The sequence below is a fragment of the Vidua chalybeata genome, chromosome 10 (assembly GCF_026979565.1).
Source record: "Vidua chalybeata isolate OUT-0048 chromosome 10, bVidCha1 merged haplotype, whole genome shotgun sequence".
Classification (NCBI taxonomy): Eukaryota; Metazoa; Chordata; class Aves; order Passeriformes; family Viduidae; genus Vidua; species Vidua chalybeata.
In genome coordinates this window covers 21,422,373-21,445,645 of record NC_071539.1, presented here as the reverse complement: position 1 = coordinate 21,445,645, position 23,273 = coordinate 21,422,373, and the positions used below count along the sequence as shown (strand labels likewise).

The 23,273-nt window shown below is 44.0% G+C and overlaps 1 protein-coding gene across 4 annotated transcripts in view; it reads left to right on the top strand.

The window, feature by feature from the left end:
* Positions 1-23,273, top strand: part of PAK2 (p21 (RAC1) activated kinase 2) — a 43,170-nt gene that overhangs the window by 14,548 nt on the left and 5,349 nt on the right. For all 4 annotated transcript variants that reach the window (XM_053952213.1, XM_053952210.1, XM_053952211.1 and 1 more), the window contains exons 2-14: positions 6,020-6,230; positions 11,230-11,330; positions 11,801-11,951; positions 12,511-12,542; positions 12,912-13,019; positions 14,294-14,426; positions 14,867-14,930; positions 15,395-15,443; positions 17,313-17,425; positions 17,590-17,707; positions 19,547-19,646; positions 22,083-22,279; positions 22,954-23,091. In XM_053952213.1, coding sequence (XP_053808188.1) covers positions 6,044-6,230; positions 11,230-11,330; positions 11,801-11,951; positions 12,511-12,542; positions 12,912-13,019; positions 14,294-14,426; positions 14,867-14,930; positions 15,395-15,443; positions 17,313-17,425; positions 17,590-17,707; positions 19,547-19,646; positions 22,083-22,279; positions 22,954-23,091 — 1,491 coding nt within the window. In that variant the 5' untranslated portion in view covers positions 6,020-6,043. The remainder of the gene's footprint in view (positions 1-6,019; positions 6,231-11,229; positions 11,331-11,800; positions 11,952-12,510; positions 12,543-12,911; positions 13,020-14,293; positions 14,427-14,866; positions 14,931-15,394; positions 15,444-17,312; positions 17,426-17,589; positions 17,708-19,546; positions 19,647-22,082; positions 22,280-22,953; positions 23,092-23,273) is intronic.

Here is a 23,273-nt window from a genome sequence, read left to right as displayed (position 1 = left end):
GTATTGTTCTTATGGCTCTGTGCTCTTTTTCACATGACACCTTCTGCCTTGGAGATTTGTTTCCCGGACATCTCCTTTGCTCTTTTCCTCTGCTCTGGTTGTGGCTGTGTCGGATGCAGTGACAAGTGTTGCCAGTGGCCCCATGAGGCCCCTGGGGAAGTGGTGAAGCTGCTGCCTGGAGATGCTGCAGTGGAACCCTGGTGTCCTCTGCAGGGACTGCACCCACCAGCAGCCCTTCCTTCATTTTTGGCCTCTTCTCTTTTCTTCAGTTCTTTCTGTCAGGCCACAGACAGTGTTCCTGCATTGCCTTCAAGCTGTGTGCATGGCCCAAGTGTTGCAGGTGTTGTCCCCAAAGTATCCTGCAGCTGTAGTGCCATATCAAAAGCAAAGTGGTTCTTTCTTAATGCCTTACTAGCCTCAAATTTGTTACTCCTTTTCTGTCAGTCATGCCAAATGGACTTAAATGTGATGTTTGTGCTGCTCCTTCTGTGTTTTGCTGCTGATAGTAAATGAGCTGAGTAATATTTACCTGCACTGAAGAACTGAGTTCAGTTTGCAGCTCCCTGAGGCTCCTGTGACAGATTTCATGTATTACACTGATTCAGCTCTGGCTCCTCAGAGATCAGTGGCAATGTAAAGCACAGTATTGTGTGCCAGGAGCAGGAATTTAGGGACATGTTATCAAGCAGCTCTAATCTGGATATGTTTTGTTTTGGTTTCTTTTTCCAAGCAGTAGCCTGATGTAGTCTTGTATCGCATCCCAGGCAGTGAAATACAGGTGCAGCCTAGACTGCTCAAATACGTTCATTTGAACATCTTAAGAAGACAAATTCAGGTCATTGTGGTGTGAGAACTTTCTACAGCAGCTGTTTGGTTTGGCACACGGTGCCATCTTCCTACCCCTGCTCAGGGCTTTGTAAGGTTCACGTGTGTGCACTGTAATCCGGATTTAAAACTGAATCTGCTCAAATACAAGTGCTCCAGGGAAAATGTGAGTGTGCACTATAGCAGAATGATTGGCTTCTAATTTGTTTATTTCCTTTCATCCTTTTATTCAATTTTCCTTTTATTTCCTTTCCTTGTCTGCAAGCAAGTTGGAGAAGAAAAACGTTTGTCCTTTTCCAGAATCAGGGGGGCTGAACAGCAGCACAGAGCTTCAGCTGGGATGGGAGTGCGTGTCAGGCTCCATCCCTGTCACGAGGGAGCTGGGGCTGGCACAAGGGCAGTGCTTAGGAAGTCCTTCAGGAAGCAGCCCAGCTTTATGCACACACAAGGGGAACTGGGGCGGGGGGACAAACAACAAAAAAGGGCAAGCCAAAGCCAAAGCATTCTGACGTGCTGCAGCAGTGTGTGTTTGTCAGCTTTCTGAAAGCACTGCCCAAGCCTCACTTCAGCTTTTACTCACTGGCAGGGTTACGTTTCTCTGGGTGTTTTCCCACCAGGGGCAGTGACAGGAACCTGTCTCTCTCCTGTGACCTGGCCATGACCATGGACTTTTGGGCCTTTTCCATCCCCAAAAGAGGAAAGACAGTGAGCAGCAGGATGTAGATTGTAAAAATGAAACTTGGCGCATGTGAAGGTGGTGGGCAGGTCCCTTCAGGGGCTGGGAGGGACGGGAGGTGGGTTAAACCACACAAGGAGCTCTCTGTGCTTGTCTTGCCTCAGCCTCTCTGGGCAAAGCTGGAAAGGTTAGTGGTGCTGAGTTAACTGTTGGACTCGAGGATCTGACAGATCATTTCCAAGCTAAATTATTTGATGGGAGAGAGGAGTTGCAGTTGTGAGGAACCTGGTACCAGGTCTCCAAGCTCTGGTGGTCTCCAAACCCTGCTGGTTGCTCACTGCTGCCTCTGTAGAAGAGCACATATGTTCTTTGGCTGTGTAGGATGGAGAGATCACTTAGTTTTCACTGCTTCAGTGCAGAGCAAGAAACCTTTGTCAAAAGGAGGGAGGAGTGTCATGTACTGGGGCTGGGGACTGAGAATCAGAGCCCTGTGGTCACCAGCACTGGCACCTGTGAATGTGTTTTGTGGGTTAAGCAGCAGAAGTGTGGGGAGAAAATCTTTTAGCTTTTTTTTTGTCTGTCTTTTTGGGAGTGTAAAGGGCTGCAGTTGTGTCCTGTGGTGGGACTGTGTCTGTCTGAAGGCTGTAGTTAAGTGTTATTTGCAGCTTCTCAGCTCGTCTCTGTGGTTCAATCCATTGCTTTCTAGTTCTTGTAGTAAATGTAGTGTGAGTAGTGATTGTGAGAGAGCTGCTGATGTGCTTGAATACATTATTATTATTACTGGTATTTCCTTCACTGGCAAAGATGAAAGTGAATCCCTCTTCCATGTGTTACCTTTAGCATACTTTTGTGAGGTTGCTCAAATTCAGGTTAACTATTTTAGTAGATGTCTTTCAGCCAAGCTAAAAAACCCACCATTACTCGTGTTGTCTGATTGTGTCAGAGAAATACGAGCCTGACACCCCCTTTGCTGAATTACAGATTCCAGGCAGGCACTGGAAAAAAATTCCCCATGTCTTTGCAATTCCCTGCAAATCACCAGGGCAGGCACGTGGGTGATGGGAGGATGCAGGCCAGGAGTGATTCCGTCTGGCTGCTGTGATATGAACAGGCTCCTTCTCCTCTTTGGAGGCTTGGAGGGGGGGGTATTTGCACTCTTTAAAATTTTTTTTTTTTCCATTTTTCAATCTCTGCTCCAGGCGTTGCCCATAATGCCAAACCTCTGTAGCCATTTCCAAATACTTCCTGACACCGTGGAAAGTGGAAACTTTCCTTGCATGATGAAAGCAGGATAAGGAAAAAGGAGAGGGGAACTGCTCTCTTCTTCAGCTGAGTGCAGAAGGAAGAGGTCTATTTGGATTTGAACCTGGACAAAATTACTGATTTTTCACTTCCCATGATGAGTGAAGAATCAGAACTGTGCTTCATGACATGCTTGGCATGAGTGGATCTGTTGTAATTTATTTAAATGATGAATTCAAAGCTTTGAAATGGGCCTTTGTGCAAACTGGGTTTGAATTTAGCACTTTATTTTATTAATGATCTTTGAAATGGCCGCTCAGAAATTCTACCGTGTCTTGTTAAGTAAATCACAGTTTAAATTTTTCCTTGAAGCTGAGGTTTTCCTAGACCACAGAGTTAGTGAGCTGGAAGGGTTTTGGTGCTGGAGCCAGTCCTTGAGGTGGGAAGCTGGTGCCTGAGCTCTTTCTGTCACTCCAGTTTGCTCCACCAGCCCCACAGGTTGTTTTCCTGCTGTGGAGCTCCTGGGCTGTACTTTGAGCGAGGTCAAGGATCTGTGTGAGTGCTTGGAACAGTCAGCAGCTGATCAGAGCTGCAGCTCTCAGGGTTCTGCTCACATGCACTACACCAGTTCCTTGAAGCACAGATTTTCTCCCGAAATAGATTTAGATTTCCATATCCTTGCTTCCAGCTTGTTACTTCACAGTCTCTTCTGTTGAGCACACAAGATAGTAAGGAATAATTTGTTTTGGATCAAGACTGAGTATGTGAGCTGCTTGTCACTGAAAATGAAGGATTTTTACTAGAGTGAGAATTTTATTTTAAAATTACATCAGCAGAAGTGCAGTTGACTGGGTTTTTTGGTGTGTGGTTTTTTTTTTTTTTTTAATTTTTAAAAAATTTGTAGCCTGAATACCATATGGCAGTGTTGTTAATTTAGTGACTGGCCTCTCTAAGGGAGTGTGTGCGGAATTACTGTGAGTTTGGAATCCCAAGTCTGTTATTGTCCAGTTTCAGATGCAGGTGAATTGTTTATCCTTACATCCTGCTCTTGCTCTTATCAGACAGTTAGCAAAACTGCACAGATGGAGGAAATAATAGGGTTTGCTTTAGAAAAATACAAAAGGCCACTCATGGTGTTGTTTTCTTTGCCCAGTGTACCATTTTGACATTCAAGTTATGTGGTGCACTTATTTACCTGCTGTGGTTTATTTGGCTGTCTGATTGCATTTGTTGCAAAGAAGAATTTTTTTGTTTGTTTTACCTGTCCCCATTTGGATACCTAAGGATCCTATATCCACCTCTTTTCTGAGGTTTGATTAACAGAAGGGACATACTTTATGGTTCCCTGTATTACCATCACTCCAAACTTGACTTCAGTTTATATCTGTATATATAAATATATATGTATAGGAATATATACATATATATCAATATATCAGTTTGATTCGGTGAATCTATTGTATATATGCATTTTTATAAAGCAAATACCTTATTTGATTTATACATCTCAAATGGGTGGCATGTCCTTGCTGCAGTGTCTTGTAAGGGAAGCTTTTGGAATTAAAATCCCCATGGGTTGGCTGCTCAGGCCTGCTGTTGGGTTGTAGGATACTTAATTTTTGTCCCACAAGGGGACAATCTTGCAGATAACTTGCAACACCTGAAAGAGCAACCAGTAAGTGGATTTGGAAGAGTGTTGGGAAATCAGTGCCTGATTCACAGCTGCATCCCTGCAGCCACGTTCAGGTGGCAGGTCTGTTTGTAATTCCATCAGCAGAGAAGGGCTCCAAGGCAGGGCTGTGTAGGTGGGTGCTGCACAGCTTGGAGTGCTCTTCCTCCTGGCCTCCAAGTCCTGGAGCAACCAGTACATGTCCAGTTTCTACTGCTCTGCCAGAACATTGTGCTGCTTGTGCCTCTGATGATTTATTCCAGAAATTACGTTCTTTCGTGGTCATTTATGGGGGTAATTAATGTTAATCTCCTCGAGCTTCACAACATAAACCAGAGTGCTGCTCCAGTCCAGGCTGCTGGCCTGACTTGTGTCTCTCTGCTGGGATTTGGCAGCATTCAGCCACGCTGTGAAATGCCAGGGGATGACAGCCCATGTTGTTTTAGTTCTGCTGCTGGGCAGGATGCAGGTGTTGTGTTGTTGGGAGCACAGTAATTGAGAGGGGATGGCACTGCCTTGCTGTGGCTCTTGTGAATGACACTGAGTCATGCCTTGAGATGGGAAGCTGGTGGGCACCAGGAGGCCATTCATTTCCCAATGAAATTCCCATTTCCCTCTCCAACTGTTGTGAGAGGAGAAGGAAGTCAACACAAAGATGTGTTGGCTCCTGTCCCAAAGAGGTAGCTTGTCATTTGAGTAAACAGATCAATTGAGGGTATGTTTGTTACTGTTTGTTACCTATCATTGAGAAGTATTTTCTGTACATCTTTCTTTGTGCTCTTTACTCTGTAGCAGAGAGGCTGCCTGTTTCCTGGTGATCAGAAAAAAAATCCCTGAAATACTACAAGGAGGGAGGAAATGCTATCAGAGATCTTTCTGAATGGGGAATGTGTCACGTAGATGTTTTATTGTGCTGTGGTTGCAGCTCTAGCAGCTGTTTGTCCCTGTTTTCACTCATGTTTTTGTTGAGGATTCAAAGAGGATTGTGGTGATCTTATATGTTATTTTCTGCAAGTGGAGAAAGTTTGGCAGCAAGTGGGGAAGCAACGCAAGCCTCATTCAGAAGAGGATCCTGTGGATCTCAGCGCTGAGCTCTTTAATGTAGGCAGTGTGCTTTGGGTAGAGATGTTTTGAGTGCGACTTAATGTGGGTAGTGTGATGAATAATGGCTTACAGACATAAGCTGTTCCTTTGTCCCCAAGGTCTTGTCTGATAAATGACAAGAAGGAAAGCATCTAAGGCTTTTAAAGCTGTTTGGTACTAGAGCGTGAAGCTTTTTAGACTAGAGCTACCCCCAAAGGATGTTGTACTTAAGCCCTTTGTGTGAACAGAGAAACAGATCTGGGAATTGTTCATCTGGTCTGGATTGCTTTTATCACTGGAAATGTTTGTCACTCCATCCCACAAATGCTGCTGCTGGCACAAATGAATGGGTGGCCCAGAAGTGGGAATGAGGAAGGGATTTGCTTCCTTTGGTGGAGGCGGCAGTGTCTGCGTTCCTCAGAGCTGAATTCACGCCTCCTTCCCCTCTGCCAGCAGAAGGAATGGTACCTTCATGTACTCCATGCTCTTTTCCTGTGTTCAGATCACACTTTTTTCTCTCCCAGGGCTTCCCCTAGCTATTGAGAACCATGTCTGACAACGGAGAACTGGAAGACAAGCCCCCCGCCCCTCCCGTCCGGATGAGCAGCGCTATCTTCAGTGCAGGGGGCAAAGACCAGCTGGTGACCAACAACAGCTTTAAACCCCTGCCCTCTGTCCCAGAAGAGAGGAAACCCAGGCATAAAATCATCTCCATATTCTATAGCAATGAAAAAGGTAAGATGCCTCCTTTTTCCCACTCCTACTTGTGTTCCTTTACTCTCCTTGTAAGTTTTGGTAGTGCTTTAGGTGGTAGAATCCAGCCTACCATCTAAATCCCCTAGTCCAAGTGTAGGGGATTGGAAAACCACCCCCTGTTTGCTGCCCAGCTTGAAGTAATGCATTTCCAAACAACCCTAATCAATGTTTGGCATTCCTGGGAATCATGTTACTTAGATGCAGATTTCTGGTTCAAACTGAGCACCCAGCTGGTTTGGAAGTTATTTCATGTTGGTGGTCATTTATGTGGCACCTTGAGGAGAAAAAAAAGTCAGTAAAGAAATAGTAGTGCAGGTGCAGTTGCATGAAGGAAAACTCAGAAGTTACATATTTTTGTCTGTAGAACTGCACTGTTAGGATTGATTACTAGTGGAGATAAACCTGGGTTGCTATAAAAAAGATTATTTCTGAGAAAAAAAAATGTTATAATGAATACTAGACTGTATTTGTGTGTTGTTTGTCCTCTTTTCTGTACGGGGAGTGCGTGTACAGCAGTGGAGTTCTTTATCCTGGCTCTCCAGAACATATGTCCATGTACAACAAAACAGTGCATAGATAGAAACACCTCCTAACATCTGAGATGGTAAAACTGCACAGGGACTTAAGCCTGACCTGCATCTGCTAAGCATTTTATTAAGCTGATGGTTAACATTACTTTTGATATGCACCTTGGAGAGGACCCTGCTGCTCTCGATGCCTTCTGTGCTCTTGGCTCCCCGTGCCTTGCTGCTGGTGTGCTGGGCAGGACTGGTTCAGTCATGTTCACACAGGTTTGGTTGTTTGAAGAGGTTCTGCCCCTCTGGTTGATTATTCTCTTGGCTGAGTGTTTTCCCCAGGGCTGGTTTTCACTCTCTCTCAGCTGTGTGAGCAGCTCCACAGCCTGCCTCTCCCTGGAGATCAAACCCAGAGGGACAGGTTTCCCTCTGTTCCCAAGATCTGGCTTTCTGCTCTCAACAGTAGGTGTGTTTCCTTTTTTGGAGGATGGAAGGATTTGCCCAGCGTAGCTTCTGGAGGCAGAATAGTTCTTTCACAAGGTCATTTATTGTGAAATAGCCTGTCTGTGGCTGGGCTACAGCAGTAGCAGTGGTGGTCTTTCTGCTGACATGGGTGAGCCCCAAAGAGCAAAGTCTGTAAGGAGAACATGAGAAGCTGCCACAGGTTGGTGGCTGCACCCCAAGAGAGACTCCAGCCCTCTTAGGGTGCTGAAGGTGGCAGGTCTGGGTGCTGTCAGCTCAGTGCAGTGCTCTGTGTCTGGAGGAAGTTCTGCCTTACCCCTTCAGTCCTGCAGAAATGGCTGTTTGACCATGTTGTTGTTGGTCCCACAAGGAAATACCCAGAATTTGTCACGGTGAGTTCTGCAAGGAAATCTCATGGAAGGATCAAATCTGTCCATCTTCAGGCAAGGAGAACAGTTTAGGAGCTGGGATGGCACTTGTCTTTATTGCTGTTGCACTGGTGGCTCATCAGAGCATTTGAGCCCTTTTGAAGCAGAACATAAACCCCAAATTAAGGAAGGTTTTCCTTGCTCTGAATTAGTAACAAATGAATTATGGATGCATATACAGCTGGAGAGCTTTGTGACATTCTATGACACCTTTTTTCTCCATGGACATTTTCTCTTTTGATTTTGATGGTGGGTTTGTTCGTTGCTGGAATGGGGAGGTGGTTGAAGAATTATCTAAAGTTGTATTGGCTCATCTCAAGTTGCTTTGGAGTTCTTTGACAGTTATTCAGACCACTCTAGATAGTGACAAGTACCAAATTTAGGCAAATTAATCTGCATATTTATTTAGCATCTACGTACTGATACTTTGTGTTGTGAACTGAGAGTAGGAGAAAGAATTTCTGCTGAGAAAACTACATTTTAGAGGAAATGAGTGTCAGTTTGTGTTTTCTAGATGTTGAAAAGTAGTTGAAGTAGCGCCCTCCTGAAAGAAAAGCAGGCTATCCTGCATGGCAAGATATTAGGAAAAATGGAAATTGAATTACCCAAATTAGAGAAACTATCTGGAAGTTGTATTTTTTTAATTTGGAAGAAACTTGTCAATTGCATGACCTGCAGCAAGGCTAATATAAATATCCAAAGAAGGGTCTGCAAAGCTGACTGTTGAATGTAAGCAGAGCAGAAGTGGGCACAGTGTCTTTCTGGCACTCGCACAATAGTCAGATGTTAGTTGTTTTGTTCATTAGCATGGCTGGGACCCACCCTCCCCAGAAATGCCCATTTAAATCCTTCTTTTCTTTAAATTCAGCTGCTGGGAAGCTTTACAGAAATATTAACTTCATGCTCAGATTTAAAAAATACATTGGGACTAGATGCAAAATCATCGGTCAACCTGGGGTAGAAATTTTGTCATGGGAAAAAGGTCTCCAGGCAGTGTGTAAGTTTAACAAGTCTCTACAGAAATGTTCAGTTTTCCTTTTCAGAAAATGAAAAAATCCAGGAATGTTTGGCTTTGTCTGCACATCTCTGTCCATATGATTTTGCAAGGTCTCTCCTGGCCAGCCTCATCTACTCCTGGATCCTCTCTTGGGAGGTTCTTGTGCTTTGGGGGACTTGCAGATGAAGAGATTTAGCAATTACACAGTTTCTGTCCCAAGTCTGAGCTAGTTCTGTGCTGAAATAATCCTAAGGGTTTGAAGGGATTATTTAATCACCAGTCATGGAAGTTTTTCTCCCCCTGGTTCCATTGTTTAGGATAAATGAAGTGATAGTCATCTTCTTACTAGAGTACTTTATTGCCATGAATTTTCTTGGCCTGACTTCTGAAGTGAAAGGAACTTCTGTGTGGTTTTGGAAAGCTTTAAAATAGTCCCCTAAAACCAGAAATGTTTGAGCAGAAAGTATTGAAGGAGGTGCTGAGGGCATCACCCAGATCCTGCATGTCACGTGCTCAGGGGCACATTTTGGTGTGGTTCAGCTGGAGCTCAGCAATTCCAGGTGCACATCTGGAGTCAGCTGCCTGCTGCCTCCAGCTGTTGGGAAACAGCTGTGTTTCTTGCCTTGTGTATGGAATTTGGTCGGTGGGAAGCAAGGGCAGCCTGAGGATGGCTTTGCCCTGGGAAGTACCGAGGCTGACACCTTGCTGAGTGCCTGTGGCTTCACTTGGGGAAGAGTCTGGTTGTGTTTGAGGCACCTTCTTAATCAGACAGAGCCTTTCTCCAGCTTGCCAAATCCTTCCAAAGTGCCTGTGTGTCTCTGTAGGGCTGAGGGCCAAATTCTGGGTCCCATGACCATAATAAAATGGTCAAACAGCCATTTCTGCAGGACTGAAGGGGTAAGGCAGAACTTCCAGACACAGAGCACTGCACTGAGCTGACAGCACCCAGACCTGCCACCTTCAGCACCCTAAGAGGGCTGGAGTCTCTCTTGGGGTGCAGCCACCAACCTGTGGTAGCTTCTCATGTTCTCCTTTGCTCTTTGGGGCTCACCCATGTCAGCAGAAAGACCACCATGTGCAGTTGGGAAGGAGCGTTGCCCTGCACTGAGAGATTCCCGTTTCAGTCCTGGGGCCGGGAGGCAGCGTGGCCTCAGCGTGGCCTTGTTCTCGGAGCTCGAGGATGTCCTGCCAGCACATGACTCACCGGGCTTGCCTCTGGCTGGGACTGTTTGTTTGAAGTGCTGCTCTGCTGTTCCTGTGGGCAGAGCAATGGGTTTTAGTCTCCTTGCCTTGCCGACTCATGGGATCTGTGTATTTTTGGAAGGAGTGGGATTATTTACCCAGCACATGCTGAAGGGCTTGAGCACCAGCTCCTGTCCACTGTGTGTCAAGTGCTCCCAAACAGGAGCCTTCCTGAGAAATACAACTTTATATATGTTTTCTCCCTTGCTCCCACATAAAAACCTGCAAGGAATAGGGCAGAAATGGTGCTTCCCTTGGTTTTCACAGCAGCGAGTTTCTCCTGTGCTGTTAATGGGATGTCTGACAGCCTGTTTGCTTTTTGGCTCTGCCCTGTGCAGCCATATTAAAGATATCCTGTTTATAACAGCCGTGTCTTTCCATGCCATTGTTCAGCTGGAGGCAGCCCACATGGCTTTTCGTTCGGGAGTATTGTCCTCGCTCCCCGTGCTTCCCTTCCCAGCACGAGGGGATTTCAGATGGATTCCTGCAGCACCATCTTTGCTTGCTGTGTAGTAACCAGGAGAGTGCTGGTTTACCTGCTTTTTCTGTACTCAAACAGCAGGACTTTTAAGGTGAATTTAGAAACAAAGCAGAAAAATTAAATTAAAATAAAACAACACCCCCGAGCCACGACCTGAAAACTCCCAAAACAAACAAACAAAAATCCAAAGCCCTAGGTGTTAGAAAATATCTTATAAATTCAATTGACTCCAGGTTGGATTGTGCACGTGGTCCTTCTAATTATTTGTTCCTGCTTCTGGTAGTTATTATGCTTCCCCCCACCTTTAATTTAAATGAGGTAATTGCTCTGAGGCTATAAACTCTTATCTTCATCACAGGAAGTCCTAGTTTGCATTAATTACCTTGAATTGAAGCAGTGAGGCAACTGAGTTATAAGTGTCTTTAGGGTGAACTTGAGGTTGAACTGAAGTTGTCTTTTCTGCTGTTCTTAATCTATATTAAAATGTCCTTTTTTGCATTGTAAACATTTAATATGTTTAGTTTTCATATGCTCAGCAGGGCACTCTGGTGCTCTTAATCTCTTATTTTCTTGCTGCCACAGTATAAATTATTTGAATGGAACAAGGAATTACAGGATCTCAGCACAGTTTGGGTTGGAAGGGACGTTGAAGCCCATCCAGTCCCACCCCTCCCGAGGGCAGGGACACCTTCCACTATCCCAGGTTGCTCCAAGCCCTGTCCAGCCTGGCCTTGGACACTTCCAGGGATCCAGGGGCAGCCACAGCTGCTCTGGGCAGCCTGTGCCAGGGCCTCAGCACCCTCACAGGGAAGAATTTCTTTTTAACATTGAGATCTTTGAATGTCTTTTTCAGGAAGCAAGAAGAAGGAAAAGGAAAGGCCAGAAATCTCCCCACCGTCAGATTTTGAACATACCATCCATGTTGGCTTTGATGCTGTTACTGGAGAGTTCACTGTGAGTATTCCCACCTTGGAGCAGCTCAGGAAACACCATGGGTCGTGCTGCAGTGAAGCCAAGGCAGAGCTTTAAAATAAAGTGCAATTTATTCTTTGTTTCTACCGAGGAACTGTTTTTCCTTTGTGTTTGTACAGCAGACTGTGACCTGTTAGTGCTTCTGCAATGCCAGTGTCACATCTGATGCTTTGTGTCACCTGGGAGAGCCCTCCCTGACAAACCCTCTTCAGTTTGCTTTCTTTAGTGGGTAACACTGGATCTGTTGAGTGGTTTTGTGTTGCCATTCCTCACATCTGGCCCAGCATACCTGGAGGAGTTGTGTCCTCTGATCTGTTTCCACCTTTGGCTCCCCATCCTACTGGCTCGTGTGCTTAAGGCTGTGCATGTTATGCTTTTAGAGAGGGAAAAAATTTGTTTTGCTTTCAAAAAAAAAATACAAAAAGGATGCTTTAAATCCCCTGTTTTTTCAGGGAATGCCAGAACAATGGGCTCGGTTGCTTCAGACCTCAAATATCACCAAGCTAGAACAGAAGAAAAACCCCCAGGCGGTACTAGATGTGCTGAAATTCTACGACTCCAAAGACACAGCAAAACAGAAATACCTGAGTTTTTCTGCTCCAGGTGAGAGCCAAGTGTGCAAGACACTGGAGCTGGGAATTTGGAGCACAGTCTTCCTTTATGTCAAAGTGATAAATCAGGTTCAAGTGCTAAAATCAAGGTGCATTTCAATGAGGCACAAATATACAAAGATGGATTTAAAACTGACTGGAAACTGGCGTTGTCCAGTTAATTTCCTGTTTTAAGTGGAGAGAGGAAGAAAGGGAACTGGATCATTCAGAATAGCAGCCAAAATGAGCTTGAATGGGCTGTGTTTATCAAGCTCTGGGACTGGGATGAGCTGGTTTTGTGCTGGAGGCCTTGCTCCTCACAGCTGTCTCTGACCTTGATGTCACCAGCTGGGAACATCAGCAATGCAGAATAATTTGTGACTCCTAGATAGAGGGCTGAGAGAAGGACTGTCCCACAGACAGGTGCAGTTTTACAACTTTTCTTCCAAATTCTCTCTGAAAGTAGCTTAGTAATGAGGCTTTGTAATATTCTTACCCTGTACTTGACAAAGCTCACTTGTTATCACTTTTTTTCTGATGGTTTTATATATTCTGCTATTTGTCCTGTTTAGAAAAAGATGGTTTCCCTTCAGGAACACCAACGGTGAGTGTGCTTACTATTATTTTTATATATTCTGTGGTGCATACAAGTTCAGGTTTTCTGTACTTGTTATATCCTGAATCTTGAAGTATTAAACTGTGTAAAGATTAAAAGTATAAAAATTAAGAATTTTTTTGTGGAATAGAAACATAAATTTGAATAGTCAGTTGCATATTTCACTGCAGCAACAGTGTTTGAGTCTCATAATAAAATGTAATAACTGAAGGATAGACTGAGTGGTTTAAGTTATTTTCTTTTGACATAGGTAAGAATTATTTTTTCTTAATGTGAAGAAAAAAAACGTGAAGTCTTTAATACTGTGAGAGAGACAATTTGTTTATCTGTCTTTTTTAAACTTTGGTAAAAATATAGACCAATGCCAAAGGTTCAGAACCATCAACAGCTGTGGCAGATGATGATGAGGATGATGAAGAGGCTCCTCCTCCTGTGATTGCTCCACGGCCAGATCACACAAAATCGGTGAGCAGCTGTAAAACTGACAGACCTGCATTTCTCAGCATTGCAGAACTTCTGCTTTTTAGGGAAGTGTTTTATTTGGGCAATAAGCTGCTGCTAGTTTTTAGGGAAAAGTTCTGTTTTTTGAATTTGCTAAGAAAATACCTAATTTCTGAATATCAGTTGGATTAGAAATTAATAGATCTTGGATAGAAGTTAATAGATAAGTTGGATCCTGTAGTTAATAGAATCATAGGATCATTTAGGTTGGAAAAAAACCTCTCAGATCATTGAAATTTGTCTATTTGTTTGTCAGCTTGTGTTGAAGACATCCAGTTATGCTTATCCTTCAACCCAACATGTGATGATGAGGAGGATTCCTATTCCTAAATAAAACCTGTAGGCCATTTGTGTAACTTTGTGCAGCACAGTAATGTATCTGCTTTCCTTTATTTGATTGGGTTGCAGTGTGGTAGCCCCTCCAAGTACACCACCTAAGCCCCAACCAATGCAAATTTTAGATTTGAAAGCTCATTTCACTCACAAAGTCATCAGCACTACAGGAGCAGTGGAATGCTTGAGAAGATGTTAATAAATTTTTAGGGCAGCACTCATCTACGCACCTTGGTAATGGTGTCCCATGGGTCCCACTTACTCCAGCTCCTTCTTTTGGCTGTGGGAGCTGTACATTTTGCCTCTCTGCTGCCCACTTTCTTCAGGAATTATGTTTATTTGTCTAGGGATATTGCTTTCTAATTTCCCACTCTTGGGATTTAGACATCTAAAAGGTGAGAGGTCCACAGCTGGATATTTCTGGAGTAGCTGTGTATATCTGAACAGCTCAGGAGGAAATTAAATAAAGCTCCAAGAAATTAAATCTGTTAAAAAAACCTTAAATTGGGGAAAACTGGCAAATATTTGAGAATCTCATCCTTCTTTTCATGGCAGTCAAGCATCTTTTTCCTTTAGATCTTAGTAGAAGTTGATCTCACTATTAAATAGTGGTTTCTGCTCTGTTAACTAGTATGGTTTATAAGGAATAAGCAGATAAAAAAACTGAGAAACCCACAGTGGAATCTCCTAGCATCCTCTCTGTTCAGGAGGTGCCTGGATCTCTTTGAGAGGTCAGTAACGTTGCCAGCATCTTGTTTTATGGAGCTTTAATGTGTCTCAGGTCTAATTTCTGCCTCATACCTGTTATAAAGTGTTGTTTGGGGATCTTTGCAGAGCTGTGGCGGGTTCCAGCTGCAGGTCAGTGGTGGCAGGGCAGGTGCTCAGGTCTCTGGTCTCCCTTACAGATTTACACCCGCTCTGTCATTGACCCCATCCCTGCCCCGGCCGGTGACACCTGCGCCGACAGCGCCTCCAAAGCGGGGGATAAGCAGAAAAAGAAAACCAAGATGTCAGATGAAGATATCATGGAAAAACTACGTAGGTGCCTTCATTTCAGATAAACAAAAGCTTTAAGGCTGGGGGAGGAATGTTAGAGTTTTGGCCTCACCCTTGCTTTGTGTCCAGCAGCAGCTGAGAGCGCTGCGCTGGCTCAGGGGTTTGTAATGCTTGGAGCCCTATGGGGTGGAAAACAAGGCTAGAACAGCTTTGGGGTTGTATCATACGTGCACATCACAGTGTCACAAATGGACTTCAATCAAACCATAGTAACACAGAATAGTTTCTGCTCTTGCTTGTTCCATAACCATCTTGATGGTGATTTTTCACTGTGTTGATGTTCTCCTGCAGCTTTGGCTGTTGGTGCAGCAGTTTTGCTACTTGAGCTGACCCACTCTTGGGCCTATCTTGGCCAGGCCAGCCTTGCTGTTGGGGGGCAGTGGGATTGGACTGAATTTTTTGGTTGCTGTTTTTCCTTTCAGGCACTATTGTAAGCATAGGAGATCCCAAGAAAAAATACACCAGATATGAAAAAATCGGGCAGGGGTAAGTATTGACCCCAGCTTGGCCAGTGCTTAGCAGCAGGGTGCTGTTCTCTGCCTCACACCACTTCTATGCAGGCAGAGATGTTGGCTGTATACAGCAGATAAATCACAGAATCCCACCCTAGTTAGGGTGAGAAGGGACCTTAGAGCCCATCCCTTAAAGTTCCACCCCCTGTCGTGGGCAGGAGCACCTTCCACTATCCCAGGTTCCTCCAAATTCTGTCCAACCTGGCCTCGAACACTTCCAGGGATGAGGCAGCTGTGACCTCTCTGGGCAGGAAACAATAAAGTAAATAAACAATGAAGGCATCACATAGTGATGGAAATTTTGAATTGAAAACTGAAACAATTCTGTGGTTTTGATAAATAAATATCCAATTCTGTGGTTTTGATTTGGCTGTTTGTGTGTGTGTTTGTTATGCAGGGAGATGCAACTTGCTGTAACATTTTCCATTCTCTTCACAGGGCTTCAGGTACAGTTTTCACAGCTATTGATGTGGCAACAGGGCAGGAGGTAAGACTGCTGGGTTCATTTTTTGTTTAAATGTTCTTCTGTAGGTGGCCAGGATGATTTGGGTGATTTCCTTCAGTGGCTCCCATTGCTGCTATCACCTCTCAGATCTGTTTGTCACAGTCAGCTGTAACAGTGTGCCTTGTTCTACAGTAATCAGATGGTGAAAGCTGAAACCAGAGATTTGTCTTTCCAATGAAAAGCAGAGTGAGTGAGGTGTTCCAGAAGTGAGTTTGTAAAATAGTTTATGCTTCAAGAATTGCAGGCATTGTTGTGTTATGTTTTCAAAAATAAAATTTTGTTTAGTCTTCACTCACTTGGCTGTATCTGTCTCTAGGGAAGCAGCTTGTCTCATGTGATGCCCTGTTGCAGTCAGAATGTCTTCTCCGTATCCTGCTCTTTGCATTTATCCCTTGGTTTCTCCAAGGAAATTGGTGGCATCAGCAGTACTCTGCATGTTTGTATCCTGTGGCCATATCTTGGGAGACAACCCAGAGGGCTTTTGGGACTCAGATTTTAGGAATTATTTGTGTCTGTTTAACTTCAGATCTCCTTCATTTTCTTTCAGTGTTTTTATTTAAGTTCTCCCCTAATTTTTCCTTTAAATATCCACAAGTAGGCATTCTTTAGGTCACTGGTAAGTAAATGCCCTTTCAGCAGTCCTGCAGTGGAGCACTACATCTTGATGAAACATGAGCCTTGCCATTATCTCAGTGTCTCTTAGTTTGCTCTGTGCACACTGCAGTATTTCATGTCCCCTTACTGATTGCAGAGTGAATTTTGGGGTCCAGGGTCTTTCTTTGACCTGCTCTGCACTTTGCCAGGCAGTTGATGGCTTGCAGCCTTCATGCAGTGCTCAGGTTTCCTCTGCTCAATGCCTGAGGATAGAGTTAGGTTTGTTCATCAGTAGGAGGAACACTCCTCTTGGGGCTACACAGTGACAGGAGGGAACAGACAAAAATTGCTATAAGGGAAATTTAAGTTAGATATTGGAATTTTTTTCCCTCTCAGGCAGGATGACTGGGCATGGCACAGGAGCTCAGGAGGGGTTGTGGAATATCTGCTCATTGAGGTCCCCATTCCAAACTCCCACAAGATCCTCACCAACCTGCTCCACCTGCAGTCATAATTATTTTGTTACTCTGTGCTGCAGAATGATGAGAATTTCTTCCTTAATGTCCTTAATATAATAACAATAATTTTTACAGGATTATCTTGGTTCTTGTGTTTGGTTTTGGATTCAGCCCAGGTTGTCTTGCAGAACTCCAAACTGCCTCCTCAGAGTGCTGGAGTTAACAGAGCTGGGATGATTCTTCTCCACTGCAAACTCTGTAGTACTTGTCCTTGTTAGCATATTTCCTGGATGAGCTGGGCCTTTATCTTCCCTTTTCTCTCTTGGGTAGTTCATTAATGGCTTTGAGAGGATTTCCTTCTGCCTCGCAGCATTCCTTATACCAAGCACCAGTTTGGTCAGAATAAAGAACAAGAAACTGCCTCATCTTGCATTGGAAGGCTCAAATTTTCTCTCTGAGTTGCTACAGGATTCTCTTCTGCTTCAGGCCTGTTGATATGGAATTGAGTGAATATCCTTCTCTCTCCTGAATGCCCTTTGCTGTCTGGTCTGGCCTCTTGCTGTTTGTGGATCCTTTCAGCTGCAAGAGGATGATGTTGGCCACGGGTGCAAGTTGTGTGTTGATCAAGCTGGATTCTTTTAAGTTGTATGCTGATAAATAAACAACTTGCCAGCCACAAACTGTTCTAAACTCCTTTAATCCTGTTACAGGATTCCTTCTGCCTTTTCACTGTATTAAGTGTGACTGAAAGGTTTGGGTACTGAGGTTTGAGATTGCTGTTTTATTTTGCCCTATTCAGGTGGCTATTAAACAGATCAATTTGCAGAAACAGCCCAAGAAGGAGCTGATAATTAATGAGATCTTGGTAATGAAGGAGCTAAAGAACCCCAACATAGTCAACTTCCTGGACAGGTAAATGCAGCCAGCTGGCTGGTTCCTCATCCCAAGGGTTACAGGAGATTATCCCTTGCACAGACCTGCTCTTCCTCTACCTAAGGGTCTTGGAAGCAGATGAGGCCCTCTGTAGACTGTCACCCTGATGGCACAGGGACATGCTTTTGGTTTTCTCTTTGTAGTTACCTCGTAGGGGATGAATTGTTTGTGGTGATGGAGTATCTGGCTGGAGGCTCTCTAACAGATGTGGTCACAGAGACGTGTATGGATGAAGCACAGATTGCTGCTGTCTGCAGAGAGGTGAGTGTGAGGGGCTGGCTTGAGGAATGAAGGTGCTCCCTATTCCCCTGTTTTTTATGGCATGCTCAGGTTAGCACTAATTGCCACAATTGCTGTTGAGTAAAGAAGGAATGGTACCATGAGCAGAAATCAAAATTGCAGTAAATAACAAAATTAGGTTAACTCAGAAAACTGGGGCTTTGCAAGTTGTAAGACAAAAGAGCTACAGTGGTTTGTGAGGTGGGTGTTTGAGAATGTTTGGTAATGGAGCAAACAAAGTCTGTGGGTTTGATACCTGGGGTGCCTCGTCCTGCTGACAGAAAGATATGAATAATATCTTTTATTAATATCATATTAACAGAATAATATGAATAAAGTTCAGGGAGGAGCAATAGAGAAGTTTAGCAGCTGGAAGGAATGGCTTTTTTAACTTGGACTAACAAAGAACATTCAGTGGCACTAAGAAAAAAAGCTGCATATTCATGTATGGGTAATGTAGAAAGGAGGAAAAAAAAAAAAGAAAAATAAAAACTCCTGAAAGCTTTGAAGTGTTTTCCAGAAGGAAGAAGGGGAATGGTGTTGCTCACAGTTTGAAAGTAGATCTGCTGAAACAGGAGTGTGTTAAACATACACTAAAATAAAGATGAACTGAGTGCAGACTGTCCCATAGTGTGTGGCATCTATAGTTCTGTGCCAGCTAAGCTTTCTTTATGGATTTCTCAGGAAAATAATGCTTCAGAAGGTTGTAGTTAGAATAACTCTGAGGTTGCAGTAAGATTTCAAACGAAAGTGTTAAAAGCAGCTGACATCACATCTTATCAGTGGTTTCTGCCCTGAGCAAGTGCCAGTATCCAGCACAGGCTTGATTTTATCATGGCAGAAGGAGAATTGTGTTATCTGCTGTGCAGAAGAAACAGAGGCTGTTAAAAAGCCCATCTGACTCCATCAGCATGACGAGAGATTTTGTGACTCACCCCAGGGGAGGGGAGGGAAAGCAAACTTGCACAGTAACGTGTATGGACAGAGAATGGTTTCCAGAGAAACCAGAACTGGAAGCAGAGAGCCAAAAGAGTAACTATTTACTGTGACAGTGGTCGACTTTTCTGAGGAAGAAATCAAATACTGAACTATTGTACTCTGTCAAAACTCTGCTGCCCAGTGTTTTAGATACATTTAGTTTTGCAAATCAGTGTCACTTTGCTAAAGCAAACCGAGATTTAAAAAAAAAAAAAACAAAACCTCAGTGGGGACATCTGTGCCAAGCTGCAAATGGCAAATGTTCTGCTTAGATGGAAAGAGAAAAATCTGGCTTTTGTTCTTTTGCCTTTTATTCTCAAATAACAAAAGTAAATTTCATTATGGTTTTGGGCAGCAACTTAGTGTGAAAGGTTTTCATCTGAAAACAATGCAAACCAGTATTAGTGCCTTTCAGAATGAAGATGTTTTACATCCTTCACTGTAGAAGTTGTGTGGTTGTTGGACATGAAATTTCACCAATTCTTCTTGGTGAGACCTCAGCCTGAAAAGCTCTCACTTAATCCTTTATGGTTCCACTGCATAATCTGTGGGATGTACCAAAATTAACATCAGGGATTTCTGAGAGCATCTTGGGAGATGAGGAGTTTAAAGGATTCATTTGTTAAGATAGGGGAACTCCATGGTGAAATGATTTTTGAGCTCCTGAAATCCAGAGTGTATTTTTTTAGCCCAAGAGCTTCCTCTGCTGGTTATTTTCAATAATACCTTTCTATTCTTGCACTCAGAGCTGGCTGAGGGTGTGAACATAGCTTTGAATTTGTGCTCACATGCAGCAGTTCTGTTTCTGGATGCTGAGTGTTGTTTTTTTTCTCTCCTGTCCAGTGCTTGCAAGCGCTTGAGTTCCTCCATGCCAACCAGGTGATCCACAGGGACATAAAGAGTGACAATGTGCTGTTAGGAATGGATGGATCAGTTAAATTAAGTGAGTAGCAGACAAATTGTTTCATGTTCTGTTCTCCCTTTTCCAGGAATCTCTGGCGTGTAAATGAGTAGAAGGAGAATTGGCAGGGAAATTTAAGGTGGTTTTTATTGACTATGAGTAATAGAAAACAATTCTGTTATAAAATATGTATCAGACAGCAGGTGCTGATACTCTGAGGGCCCTCAGACTGGGGCTGTGAACGTGTTGGCCCAGAAGGATGTTGAAGCAAACCTGTGGCCTCATGAATATGTTGGTAAATAGGAAGTAACTGGCACAAACAGTGAAGCAAAATGGGAATGATTGCAAGAGCAAAGTTGCAGCAAACGGCAGTGGCTTTGTTAGGATGATATTAATGCTTTGCCCCATTCATGAAAAGGCCACTAACAAGAAAATTGGGCATTACTGGTCATTTATTGCAGTCTAGTCTAACCCTGTACCTTTTCTTGGACTGGAAGTGTAACACTTTTATTAATATAATAATGATAAAATAAACTACTTGCTTTTCAGATAATGGTTATGCATGCATGGGCTTGGACAGTAAATCCTTTTCTGGTGTGTGTAAATAAAAATGATGTGAAAGCACTGGTAGCTGTCAGGACTGTTGAGAAGGAGGTGCATTATCTGTCTTGTATGTAGGAACATACAGAGCATATAACAATCTAAGAGTTAAGGCAAAAAGGTGTGAAGCAAAAAGTGTTTTCAGTAGGAATTTCAAGTGCCATGAAAATGTGTCTCAGCAATATTCCTATTCTAGATGGTTTGCAGTCTCATTTGATTTATGAGCTGGAGTGTGAAGAAAGATTACCAGCAACCTGATTTGCATACCAGCATTGTTGGATGTGCTGCTCGCTTGCATAGGGAATTTAATTTTAAGGATGTGATGTGTCTTTGCACAAGCTGTGGATTCAGAGGCTGAAGAGAACAGTTACAACAGAGGATGTGGCTGGGAAGAGTTAGCTGGAGAAGGATCAAAATTGCAAAAGAGGTGTCAAAGCAAAGTGGCCAAAGGACAGAGTTAGTAGCTGAGTCAAAATCATCATGCCAGCAGACTGGGGGAGGATGAGGAGGAAGGAGACACAGGAGAAGACAGGAGTCAGCTGCAAAAATTCCCTGTATGAAGGGGAGGTGGTGTGATCAGTGCTGAACAAGCTGTTCTGGGGCTGTGTCATTATAGTGCTTTAGCAAAAGTTTAGGGTGGGAGAAGCTGCACCTTCTTTTTAAACTCTTCCCCTTCTCTGAGGGAGTCTGGTGACAGGACAGGTGTCACCAGTGCAGCTACACATGCTACTGGTGGGTGAAACTGGATTCCTGCCTGAATTCTTCCTCTGTGCTGGAGGCCTGTCTGGAGGGTCAGGAGAACACAATGGTACTGCTTCCCTGGGCCGTGCTGGGAGGTGACTGTGACACCTTGAAAAGGCCAAAAAGTGCAGGAGAAACTTGGTGACTCCTATAGGTTTGGTTTTGGTTTTTTTTTTTTTTTTAAGGCAGCATTTTGACTGTCAGGGTGGGTTAGTTCTGTGTTAAATGGTCTTGGTACAACTTGGCACTTCCATGACTTGGCTCTTTCCTTAGCACTGCTTGGCATAACACTTCCAAAATCGCCCTGGAATTTAAATTTCTCTCTCTCTTCTCTCCCTCTCTCTCTCTCTCTCTTTCTCTAACTTAGTGTCAATGATAAAGTAATATCTGTCTCCTGCCTTAACTGTGTTCTTATTGATGCTTTACATGCCTGGGAAGTGGGAGTGCTGCAGCTGGATAAAGTAACATGATGGGACATGCATTGCTGCTGCACCTGAAGGCTATAGGAATAGGTGACTTTTCTTGTTTTCTTGAGTGTGGTTGTTCTCTTTGGTAGTTACCTTGTGGAAAGGTTTGTTTGTCCAGGTTCCTGCTGCTGAGTGGGGTAGCACTGCACTTCCCTGGAGCCTTGTTTCCGTGTCTGTCGGCTGTAGTACCCGTATAGATGGCCAAAGTGCTGTGAAATGTTGACCTCAGTAGCTGCACAAGTCCAATCTTTAGCAGGGCAGAAGCCATGGATTGTGGATGGATTTGTTCTAATTCAGGCTGTGTATAGCACGCCACATGCAGAACACTGCCTGTGTTCTGCCCGATCACTTATTTTGGCTGTTACCATTCTAGAACTCTTGAAGGAAGGACTGGGCAAAACACCATTCTTCTGCAGGGTAATTCTTGTTTCCAGAGGACAAAAGCCTTGTATTCACTCCACGGAATTCTGCCCTGCTTAAGCACCTTCAGGTTTTGTATTTTCATTGCACGTTGGCTTTTTTAATACGGAGAATGTAGTGGGGGAGGAAAGAAGAAACTACCCCCAAACCCCTCTCAATGAAATGTATGTGTAGCAATAGAAAAGTCTTCTAGGAAAACCACTTCTTGGGATGCACCAGTTTAACCTCTTAAACTTCTGTTGTCCTGCAGCTGACTTTGGGTTCTGTGCCCAGATCACCCCTGAGCAGAGCAAGCGCAGCACCATGGTGGGAACTCCGTACTGGATGGCTCCCGAGGTGGTCACACGGAAAGCCTACGGCCCCAAAGTGGACATCTGGTCCCTGGGCATCATGGCTATTGAGATGGTGGAAGGAGAGCCCCCATACCTCAACGAGAACCCCCTGAGGGTAAGAAGCCCTGGTGTTGCTGGAACTGGGTTTTCAGCACTGTCAGTAATTGTTCATTAATTGCATCTGCGTTAAAAAGAGAATGAAATGAAAAAGCCAACAAGCTTCAGCAGTACATGAAAATTGCTCCAGAGGAAGGCAGCTGTCTTGAATTTGCAGTCAGCCTTACCCTGACTCCCCATCCCTAGAAGTGTCCAAGGCCAGGTTGGACAGGGCTTGGAATAACCTGGGATAGTGGAAGGTGTCCCTGCCCAAGGCAGGGGGTGGAACAAGGTGGGCTTTAAGGTCCATTTCAACCTAAACCGGTCTGGGATTCTCTGATGGTACTTAAAAGATTTGCCTGCCTGTAAATAAAACACAGGACTTTGACCTCAGGCCTCTGTGATAATTTGGGGAAAGTAAGCCCAGGATATTATGGAAAGTACTGCTGTGTCACAAACTGATGTTTTCTTTGCTAAGGTCAGTATCTCTTGCCAGAAGATCTTGAACATTATTTTGCTACTAGCAAGAATAGGTCATGAGTTCCTACACATGTGGAATTTTTACAGTTCTAATCCCTGAAGCTGAGGAGAAGTAGCTGCAGAGCCCTCTCATCTGAGGCCTTGCCACAAGGCAGGTCAGTTCGGCATCTTTTAAAGCTTGGTTTTGGCTATACCTTATTGTTCATTTTACAGGCTTTATATTTGATAGCAACTAATGGCACACCAGAACTCCAGAACCCCGAGAAACTGTCCCCAATATTCCGGGATTTCTTGAACCGATGTTTGGAGATGGATGTGGAGAAAAGAGGATCAGCCAAAGAATTGCTACAGGTGAGACTCCACTTCTTCTCACAGTGAGGTCCAGAAGGCAGAGGCAGGTCAGCCTGTAATGAGCCACTCCATTGACTGGCACCCTTTCTTCTTCTTTTTTTTTTTTTTGTTTTGTGTTTTCTCCTGGGAACTGTAGTGAGAGCAGTTGGTAGGAAAGATTTAAAATATACTCCAAAGTTATT